Raw genomic sequence first — 11427 nt, 5'->3', positions numbered from 1 at the left:
AAGTTTAATGTGGATAAGTGTAAGGTACTTGCCCTTGGTAATGAAAATAACCCTCGAAGCTATAATCTAGGTGAAGTAGAGCTTGGTCATACAGAATGTTTGTAGATGAATGGTTCAGAGAACCGACATGTTGATAAATTAGACACATGTGCAACTCTTGGGTATCTTTATTGAGGAAACGTTTCGCCACACAGTGGCTTCATCAATCCATACAAAGGAGAATCTTGAAGAACAGGAGGAGAATGAGGTAATCAGTCCCTCAACCTTGAGTCGATGGACTGACCACATCGACTCAAGGTTGAGGGACTGATTACCTCATTCTCCTCCTGTTCTTCAAGTTTCTCCTACGTATGGACTGATGAAGCCACTGTGTGGCGAAACGTTTCCTCAATAAAGATACCCAAGAGTTGCACATGTGTCTAATTTATCAACATGTCGGTTCTCTGAACCATTCATCTACAAATTCTATACCACAAGACGGGCAGAAAGCAGATTTCACTCTGGTTGTATCCTTCTCCAGAACATCACTTCCTCTGAGATCATACATACCCAGGATGACTCGAGTATGGAACACATTCGTACAGCATTATGATGTCAACGAGATAAAGTCAGTTGATCAAATGAAAATGCTGGCCCACAGATGGCCCACAGGTGGTCCACAGCTGATGTAGGTAACATCTCTTAGGCAGATTCAGAAAAAAATATTGATGTTCACTTCCCTCTCTACGATTTCACTGAAATTTTTACCACAGAATCTAGGCATGTCAGAAGAGACTGTGTATTTTTTTAATCAAGATCGTTCAATAAATAAAGACATAAAAAATAAAATGTGAGAAATTGTATATTGCAGCACTTAATGGAGAGCTACATCAATATGTCAATATCGAAGTTACTTTTTATAGAATGAAATTATTAATTAATGCCAAACAGACAAAATATCGATGAGCAATCATGCAATATAATCTTTTATATTATTATTATAATCAAGGGGGAAGCGCTAAACCCGGAGGATTATACAGCGCCTGGGGGGGGGATGTGGAAGTTATTCAGGCTTAATTCGGGGAACTGGAGCACAGATCCAATTCCTTAAATCAAGAGCCCCTCACCAACATCAAGGAACCTTCCTTGAGGGGCATGGTATACAAAAATGGTAAGGATTTTTATCAAAAGATAAACGTAATGTTATAGAACAATGTTCCGTGAATAAATCCTGTAAAATTTATAATGATCGGTACAATAATAATTGAGCAGCTCCCCTAAAATTGCAGAAAATGGACTTTCCAGAAAAATGGAATAATACATTGAGGCTTAGCTTATGGTGGGTAAAAATATTCCATGTGCCTTCTTATGTTTATTAGGAGTAGAAGTGAGCATATATAACATATTTCTGAAGTTCCATGCAGATCCCTCCATCCTGAAGTCCTTTGCTGATTGGCCAATCATGACGGTCCATACACATCAAACTGGAAAGAAGGAAATACACACTAAACATCGTATTGCCAATGATTATGTACATAGATGTGTAAATATACATATATATACAATAATGATAAACATACACATACAATTAAACAACAAATTCACATGAATTATTTACCTTTGACGAAGAGTAGGCATGGACATGGATCATCTAATGGCCTCCAGCTTCATAGGAGGTGTCCACCACCGTCTTCCTCTTCTTGCTTCTTGGAGTTTGGAGTCTCTGCATATGTCTGTCCATATCCTTCAGACGTTTTTGGTTCAATGAGGAACGCCCATATCCAAGTTGTATGTCCAAACAACTTTTGTATCCTACATTGTACTCTGCTATCGCATGGCTGACGGAGAAATCAACTTGCCACTTATTTCTATACAGGGCTTTGTTGCAGTACGACCATATTCTTTGGTGAAGGCTTTCATTTGGGTTTTGTGTTCGTCCCTGTATGCATCGTTCCATCATGTCATCTCGGGTGAGGTCCTTGTAGACTTCATGCACCTGGTTGAAGTCGTTGGGTTGTAGCTGAAACTTCACTTTCATGGTTGTGTGGGATGGTGGTGGTAGGTTGTCTGCCAGTGCCTTCTGGTAAAAACACCATGAAGCAGAACCAGGTGGACAAAGGTGATGCTCTGGGTTGTCGTCAGTGGAGGAACAGTGAAAGAAGTTTGCAAGTATTCCATTCCTCATAGTTTCAACATCAGTTCCACGACTGTCCCTTAGGTTCTTCTGAAAATACTGAGCAAGCTTGTGAATCATGAAATCTGTCAACATCCCTTTCCTCTTCAGGTGATACTCCTCTCTCTTTTTTCCGGTTCTAAGTTGTTTTTCCGTGTAGTGCAATTTTACCAAGCTTGTCAACCTATTTTTCAGCCGCTTTGCATAATGGTTGATGCACTCTTCTTTTGTAACTTGTAAACCTTGGTATGGACCAGCACCATCATTGAGTTCAATAATTCCTTTGTAGGTTGCACTATCACCATCAGACACTATGGTCTTGTACCTCAACTTCTGCTTCAGTGATCTTTGCCAAATGATGAGTGCAGCTTCTACCTCCATTTTTCCTGAGGAGCCGGAATAGTTTTTGTTGCATTTCTTTTCATGGTTTTCTTTAAATTTTTCATACTTTTCCACAGTAATTTTCTTCTTATTCAAACGACTTTTCATATTGACACACAAGAAACAGTATTTACACAACACTTGATAGTCAACAACAAGCTTTGTCAAGGCATCAATAGCCACACCAATGCCAAAATTAGAATGATGGCCCCTAGTATGCCACGTGCCATCATACGTCACATCAATATCAACAACTCCACGTGCGTCTGACAAAGTGTCTTGTTTGGCATATTCCTTATGAACGATTGCCCTTGTTTCAGCTAGAATTCTGTTGCAAGACTGAATGGATACCCTGGTAATCATGCTTGTGTACCTGCTAAATGTTTCGTGAGTTATACCAGGTAGGTTACACAAGGCATTTCTACGAAGAAATGAATTGTAGCCTCCACCAGCCACCATTTCAGCATACACCATTCGACCAGTCAAAACATTCAGCTGCCTACGAATACCACGTGGCTTTTTCACTAAAACAGCCTTACACTCGGTACACGACATAGCAACAACAGTTTCTAAGTGATGCTTATAATATGTAACTTCCACCTTCCTCGATAAACACTCGGAACAGTGAACAAATGACAGAATTTCATCAAACCTATCATCTTCCATACTTATCATTTTTTTCTCGACAATAACAGGAGTTATCTTATTATACATTGACACTCGTCGTTTGGCACTTGATACACAAACACTGTCACTGGCACTCGCGTCAGCAGCTGTCGACGTGCTGGCGACAGCTGAACTAGGCACAACTGGGGTAGCCACATGTGGGGTGGCCACATGTGGGGTGGCCACATGTGGGGTGGCCACATCTGCAGTCATCACAGGGGTTACACTCATACGTGATGAGGTCGTCACATATGTAACTGTGGGTGTGGTGATGACAGATGTATATATAGTCGTAGGGTTGATCAATGTGGCCACAGTGGTGATGGTGGTGGCCACAGATACGTCACTTCGTTTCCGCTTCCTCGATGTTGTAGGTTTGCGGCTTGAAGTGGCCACATCTGGTGTGGCCCCGGACGTGGTGGCCACATCTGGAGTGGCCCTGGACTTCCTGGCCACACTCTTCCCTTTTTCCTTGCTTTGCTCAGCACACGCCTTCAAAGGAGAAGTGTTCAGAAGTTCACCAGCTGAAACTAATTCTTCCTTTTCTGAGGAGTCAGAGGGTAGTAATGGCATCGTGGCGTCACCTGCTGAGTCAGAGGGTAGTAATGGCGTCGTGGTGTCACCTGCTGAGTCAGAGGGTAGTAATGGCGTCGTGGCGTCACCTGCTGAGTCAGAGTGAAGACAGTTACTGGATGACGCGTCAAACTTGTAGTTTGACTCTCACATCAACATACTGGGATATAAGGAGAAGGATTTGAGGGAAGTCACATCAATGTAATAAGTCCTACAGGTTGGCATGACTCCTGTTACGTACATGTCAAAGAATTCTGAAGATAGTTTCAGACTGAAAGCGGCAGCGGCAGCAGCGACCTCCAAGCTCCGTACTTTTCTCCAACTATCAGAGCTACCAATGCTCCTATGATGACCTAGTTACTTGCAAAACTGCACTACACAACGTAGCACCCAGAATGACCAAAGATTACCAACAGTGAAACCTACAAATCGAACATAATAGAGATCAAAGGAAGACTGCCCACAAACCGAAAGCAACACCCCGCTGCCAGCCGAACAACGTAACCCTAAACTTTGTATAACTACAACTTCTTCTTAACTGCATCAATTCCTGTAGTATTATGAGGCGCAATCTAAGAGGAAACAGCACCAAGGCCAGCAAGAAAACGCCGAAAAATCAACTATTCAACAAGTGTAGCCAGGAGGACGCCGGCCCAGCAACCACCCCACTCACCACCACTCATGGCAACACCACAACAATAACAACAAACATGGCTGCCACCAGCCCATCCTCCCCTCTCTTCCCCGGATTCAACCTACCAAGTAGTCTCTCAGGTATGACCAACGATCCAGATACCCTAAAGTCATGCATCTCCAACTTAGTTATTGAAAATATGAATCTTCAAGAGACGCTAACAAAACAAGACACCAGGATGACACAACTCGAGAACAAAATCCTCAGTCTTGAACAAAAGTTATCGACACCAGGAATGACTAACTGTGACAAGACCATCCAAGCAGTCATAGATAGCCATAACCAACAAATAATATCTCTTAATACAAAGGTTGAAGAAGCAGTAAAAGAATGGAAGAACAACTTAGATAACCAGTTCAGTGACTACTTTGCTCTCCAAGAAGATAAAACTGAACAAGATAAACTATCGGACGCAGTAATAGTTAACAGTCCACTTTTTCCCAGTGATATGAACCAAACAAACAGTAAAGAAATTACTCTGCAGATCATAAGGGACCAAACAAGTGTTATTGTACCAGAGTCTGAAATAAAAGGAAGCCAGGTTACTAGGATCCCATGGTAGAAATAAAGGAAGCTAGGTTACTAGGATCCCATGGTAGAAATAAAAGAAGCCAGGTTACTAGGATCCCATGGTAGAAATAAAGGAAGCCAGGTTACTAGGATCCCATGGTAGAAATAAAGGAAGCCAGGTTACTAGGATCCCATGGTAGAAATAAAGGAAGCCAGGTTACTAGGATCCCATGGTAGAAATAAAGGAAGCCAGGTTACTAGGATCCCATGGTAGAAATAAAGGAAGCCAGGTTACTAGGATCCCATGGTAGAAATAAAGGAAGCCAGGTTACTAGGATCCCATGGTAGAAATAAAAGAAGCCAGGTTACTAGGATCCCATGGTAGAAATAAAAGAAGCCAGGTTACTAGGATCCCATGGTAGAAATAAAAGAAGCCAGGTTACTAGGATCCCATGGTAGAAATAAAAGAAGCCAGGTTACTAGGATCCCATGGTAGAAATAAAAGAAGCCAGGTTACTAGGATCCCATGGTAGAAATAAAGGAAGCTAGGTTACTAGGATCCCATGGTAGAAATAAAAGAAGCCAGGTTACTAGGATCCCATGGTAGAAAAAGTGTTATGCTTAGATTCCACTCACATGACAGGAAAAAAGACTTAATTATTGCATCTATTAAAGTAAAGAAAGAGGTATACATAAACGAGTGTCTTACCAAAAAACGTCAAAACCTCCTGTATAGAGTCAGAAAACTTAAGCGGGAGAATAACGACACAATACACCAATGCTTCACACGGGATGGGAAAATTCTAGTTAGGAAAACAAATGTAGGTCAACTGTACACAATCACGAACGAGAATGATCTATCACGATTTCTCAGGGATACCAATCTTACAGAGAATAACTAAACAATGTCCAACTTAAAAGCCTACGTAGTGTAGTGTATGTTTTGCTCCATTATTGTTCAAATTTCATTGTACAATCTCTTAGTAATTAAATATTCAACTACCTCATTTTGTAATTTTACTAGTAAGCATAAGTCACCTTATGTAATTTTCTTATTTACTATTGTTTGCTTAAACATTAGCTGAATTGATACTTTCTCTGTCCATATTACTACCTCATATTTTTTAAATACTATCAATTGATATTACTTACTAAAATTAATAATTATCATTTTTACTATAATTTCAATTTACTCTTAACATTTTTGACATTTAATAACTATTACTTGTCTAATTACCTTTACCAGTTTAATACCACATTTACTATCTTAGAGTACTCTTAATTACCTTGTACTGCCATATAACCTCAAGTATAACTACCAGTGCAATATTGAATGAAATAAACATTACTTTTTCACTTTTTTGTAATCATTATTACTTACTAAAATTTTATTAAACACCATATTTACTACCAGTCAATTTTACTTTTGTACATTAAACATTATTTTATACTTCCCATAACATTTTGTTGCCAAATTTTCAAGTTTTTATATTCAACTCCAACCTTTATATTATCCCTTGTACCTGTGTACCTGGGTACCTGTGTACCTGTCTACCATCTTACTATCATATTATAACCAAGACATTACCATTGCGATTTTTTTACTATTATTCTTTTGGTACTTTAATTGTGAATTTTATTTTGTCAATTTAAATCTAGTTATAATCTTGATCTTGTCAACAACCCATACCAGACTCTAGTGCAATTGCAAGTACCATTTCAAATTGTATTTTTATATTTTAAGTTTATATTATAATTCCTACCATCTGTCCATTTACCTTTGCTTACCATTACTTAATTTTAGTCCCTTATATATTTTCTCCTTTATTTTAGCTTTATATAACTATCCTAGTTTATATATTCACAATTGTTAAAATAATCAAGGTGCTATTCTCAGGTGCTAAAGTAGAATAAGTTCACAATTTTGCCATTATATTCCAAAGCTCATTTATTTGATTACCACTTTATTGTTCACCACAACCTATATTAGTCCCTTTTATATTATAATTTTATATTATAATTCTAACTTTAAAAAATTACCTTTATAGTACTACCTACTATCATATTCCCAAGCTCCATTATTTGATCATCACTTTATTTGTATTAGTCCCTTTTATATTGTCTCCATTATTTTAGCTTAAAAAAAAAAAAAAAAACTACCTTAGCTCATTATTTTACATTTGTTAAATAATCCAGGTGCTATTTTTTAGCTTAAGACTATTTACTTTGTTTTATACTTAATTCAAACTATAGATTCACTACAAATCTTATGATTACAAGCATTGATCCTGATACCAACCTCTTATCTAATGACTTAAATGAATCAAACAGTTACTGTAATTACTACACTGCAGAACAATCAAAGGCACTTCTCAGTGCCAACAACAACATAACTATCTTTAACTACAATATCAGATCTTTAAGCAAGCATTACGATGACCTCATAGCATTACTAAATTCCTTACATGCCAATATGTCCATCATTACACTAACTGAAACCTGGCTAAAGCCTGATAGTACAGATGTCTATGCCATTCCTGGATACACAGCCATACACAACTGTAGGCCAGACCAACAAGGGGGTGGCACAGCCATATACTACTCAGACCAACTACAATGTATCACTAATACTTGCACAAGGGATGAACATGGGGAATATATAATAGCTAAATTCAAATCCAAGTACCTACAAAAACCTCTTACATTGATAAACATCTACAGAGTTCCACAGTCAAACATTAGCCAATTTAGTCAAAATCTAGGAAGTATGATAACTGATGCACGCATGAACAAAGATCACTTACTACTCTCAGGTGACTTCAATATAAATCTCCTGCAAGACCAGGACCCACACGTTACTGAATTCACAAACACAATGAGTAACTGTATGTTACTACCAACAGTAACAAAACCTACAAGAGTTACAGAGACTAGTGTTTCCCTACTTGACCACATCTGGACCAACACCATATCCCCTTTAAAATCAGGCATAATTACAGATAATACCACAGACCACTACCCTACTTTCCTCATAACTCTTGGCAAACTACCCCAAGACACTACTAAAGTCACCTTCAGACTTCACAATGAGGCAGCCATTAATAACTTCACAACAGCAATAGCAAACATTGATTGGCACACTGAGCTAGACCCTATACAGATATTGACGAATGTATTAATAATTTTCTAAAAAAAACCCAATACCTCTATAACAAGCACTGCCCTAAAAAAACTAAACAGATGACATCAAAGAGACTGAACAGTCCCTGGCTAACACCCAGCATTCTCAAATCCATAAATACAAAACACCAATATGAAAAACAGTACAGAATGGGTCACATAACCAGAGACCAAACAAAACGTTACTCGTCAATCCTAACCAGCCTGATAAGAAGGGCAAAAAAATTGTATTATGAGAACAGATTATCCAACTTACGAGGTGATATAAAAAAGACCTGGAAAACCCTATCAGAAATTCTGGGAACAAAAAAGATATCACGAAATAGCGAAATAAAATTAGCAAAATCAGATGAACCCCAACTCCCACCAACAGAAACAGCAAACAGACTCAATGATTTCTTCTCCACTATAGGACAAAACCTTGCCAATAAAATCCCAAGCTCAGATACCCCACCAAATGACTACCTCACCGGCAACTACCCGAACACACTGTTCCTAGCTCCGACTAACCCATACGAAGTCTCCCTTATTATCAACGCACTGAAAAACAAGGCAGGAGATTTAAATACCTTACCACCCTTTATATACAAAAAAGTGTCACAAGTGCTATCACCAATCATTGCAACACTCTTTAACAAATCCATTGAATCCTCCACCTTCCCTACAGTACTCAAAATAGCAAGGGTCACCCCGATCCACAAAGGAGGAGACCAAACAGAGTTGAATAACTATAGGCCAATATCCAACTTACACCCTCTCTCAAAAATCTTTGAAAAATTAATTCATAAACGAATCTACTCCTACCTTAACTCCCAAAACATACTCAACCCCTGCCAATTTGGATTCAGGCCTAATAAAAATACTAATGATGCTATTATACACATGCTAGAACATATATACACTGCAATAGAGAAAAAAGAAGTCCCACTGGGGATCTTCATTGACTTACGTAAAGCTTTTGATACAGTTGACCATGACTTGCTCCACGTAAAATTGTCACACTATGGTATAAGAGGGCACTCCCTCAACTACCTCAAGCCATACCTCAGCAACAGAAGCCAATATGTGTACGCAAATGGGGCAAACTCTTCTGCACAACCAATTACAGTTGGTGTCCCACAGGGAAGTGTCCTTGGCCCTCTTCTCTTTCTCCTATACATAAATGACCTTCCAAATGCTTCGCAATTACTCAAACCCACACTATTTGCAGATGACACTACATACGTCTTCTCTCACCCGAGCCCAGTCACGCTAGCCAATACTGTAAATACCGAATTACAGAAAATATCTACCTGGATGAGGACTAACAAACTTACACTAAACACTGACAAAACCTACTTCATTCAGTTTGGTAACAGAGCTACAGATGTCCCTCTTAACATAATGATAAACGGATCACCTATCACAAAACTAACAGAGGGAAAATTCTTAGGAATCCACCTTGATAATAGACTCAAATTTCATACACATATACAACAAATTTCTAAGAAAATTTCCAAGACTGTAGGCATACTATCGAAGATACGGTACTATGTTCCACAGCCAGCCCTCCTGGCCCTATATCACTCTCTTATTTACCCCTATCTCACCTATGGAATTTGTGCATGGGGCTCAACAACAATTAACCATCTCAGACCACTAATTACTCAACAAAAGGCTGCAGTTAGAATGATAAATTCTCACTACAGGCAGCACACTCCACCAATATTCAATACACTAAACCTACTCACCATACAAAACATCCATACTTATTACTGCACCTATTACATACATAGAACACTTAACTCTGATATTAACCCTCCCCTCAAACATCTCCTTGCCAACCTCAACAGAACACATGACCATAACACAAGGCACAGATCACTCTTTGATGTTCCTCGTGTCCATCTCACACTATGCAAAAACTCAATGCACATAAAAGGCCCTAAAATCTGGAATTCATTACCTGTAAATATAAAAGAAACACTACCTGTTTATAAATTCAAGTCTCTTCTCAAAGATCACTTACTCACCCAAAACCAAATAAATACTGAATAACTGAACCTTATAAATTGTATATCTTAAATGTTTCTCACAATTATATCACATAAATGTTAAACCTAAAACAGAATCTAACTTTATTATTTTTTAAATACACTACCTAACAGAATCACTACCTAACTGAATGCTACCATATGACCTGTCTTTGTAATACTCACTTGTGCTTTATAGTAATCAGTTTACATTAATGTTTTATCACTGATTTCATCATTGCTTAGTTAATCTTAAGTTAATTTTAAGCCAGCCCGTAATGCTATGCATAGTATAAGTGGCTTTGGCATACTGCTCTTATCTGTATTTTTTTGTACCTCTGTATGTGTGCTCAAATTAAAATAAATAAAAATAAATAAATAAATAAATAAGCATTATGATGACCTCCTAGCATTACTAAATTCCTTACATGCCAATATGTCCATCATTACACTAACTGAAATCTGGCTAAAGCCTGATACTACAGATGTCTATGCCATTCCTGGTTACACAGCCATACACAACTGTAGGCCAGACCAACAAGGGGGTGGCACAGCCAGGGCCGAATTACCGCATAGGCAAACTAGGCATTTGCCTAGGGCCCCGCGCATTTGGGGGCCCCGCGGTCCAAGGGGTTCAGGGGCTCATCCAAGACTGCGCACATGGTGGTAATATAAATACCATTGTGCATTGTTCTTGGACTCAGTCGTCAGTGGTCAGTCAGTCAGTCGTCAGTGGTCAGTCAGTCAGTCGTCAGTGGTCAGTCGTCACGTGAGGTCACAGACCCTGAGCTGCTTTGGGGATTAGCGTGGACGGTTACAAAGCATGGCTTGCTTCTGCAGTGTTTTAAAAACTGAGGTTGGAGAGTTGAAGGAGGAGGTCTTGCTTCTCCAGGAGGAGATTAGGAGGCTGAAGGTCCACCTCAATGGGTCTGGGAGAGTGTGAGGTGGCTGGAGTTGTGGGGAATGAGACTTCTAGCAGTGAGGTGCAGTCTGTCTCTCGCTGTAAGGAGGCTGTAGTTGGGGAGGTAGCAACGGCTACCAGCAGTGAGGTGCAGCCCAGCACCTGCTACAAGTGGCGAGTTGTTCACAGTAATGGGAGGCGCATCAGAATAAGGAAAGTTAAGAGTGAAGATCTGAAGGTAGGAAATCGCTTCTCTGTTCTCCAGGATGAATGTACTTCAGTGGCCAGTGAAGGTAAGGGTACTACTGCCCCTGCTAATGAAGGTAAGCGCATTCTTGTGGTTGGTGACTCTCAGGTA

At 39.3% G+C, this 11427-nt stretch overlaps 1 protein-coding gene across 2 annotated transcripts; it reads right to left on the bottom strand.

Annotated features, from left to right (window-relative positions):
• Positions 1 to 1338: 1338 nt before the first annotated feature.
• LOC138855522 (uncharacterized) lies at positions 1339 to 7000 on the bottom strand. 2 transcript variants are annotated; one of them, XM_070105273.1, is made up of 3 exons: positions 5686 to 7000; positions 1598 to 3861; positions 1339 to 1463 (listed from the first exon to the last, which is right to left on the bottom strand). In XM_070105273.1, exon 2 carries the CDS (start codon positions 3770 to 3772, stop codon positions 1631 to 1633), a length of 2142 nt encoding a protein of 713 aa, XP_069961374.1. In that variant the 5' UTR covers positions 3773 to 3861; positions 5686 to 7000; the 3' UTR covers positions 1339 to 1463; positions 1598 to 1630. The 2 variants fall into 2 exon arrangements, with proteins under 2 accessions (XP_069961374.1, XP_069961373.1); XM_070105272.1 differs by lacking the exon at positions 5686 to 7000 and having other exon boundaries at positions 1598 to 5146.
• Between the last annotated feature and the right edge of the window lie 4427 nt (positions 7001 to 11427).

The sequence above is a fragment of the Cherax quadricarinatus genome, chromosome 98 (genome assembly GCF_038502225.1).
Source record: "Cherax quadricarinatus isolate ZL_2023a chromosome 98, ASM3850222v1, whole genome shotgun sequence".
Lineage (NCBI taxonomy): Eukaryota > Metazoa > Arthropoda > Malacostraca > Decapoda > Parastacidae > Cherax > Cherax quadricarinatus.
Note: the sequence above shows the minus strand (reverse complement) of the source record. Positions and strands in the feature narration are given on the sequence as shown.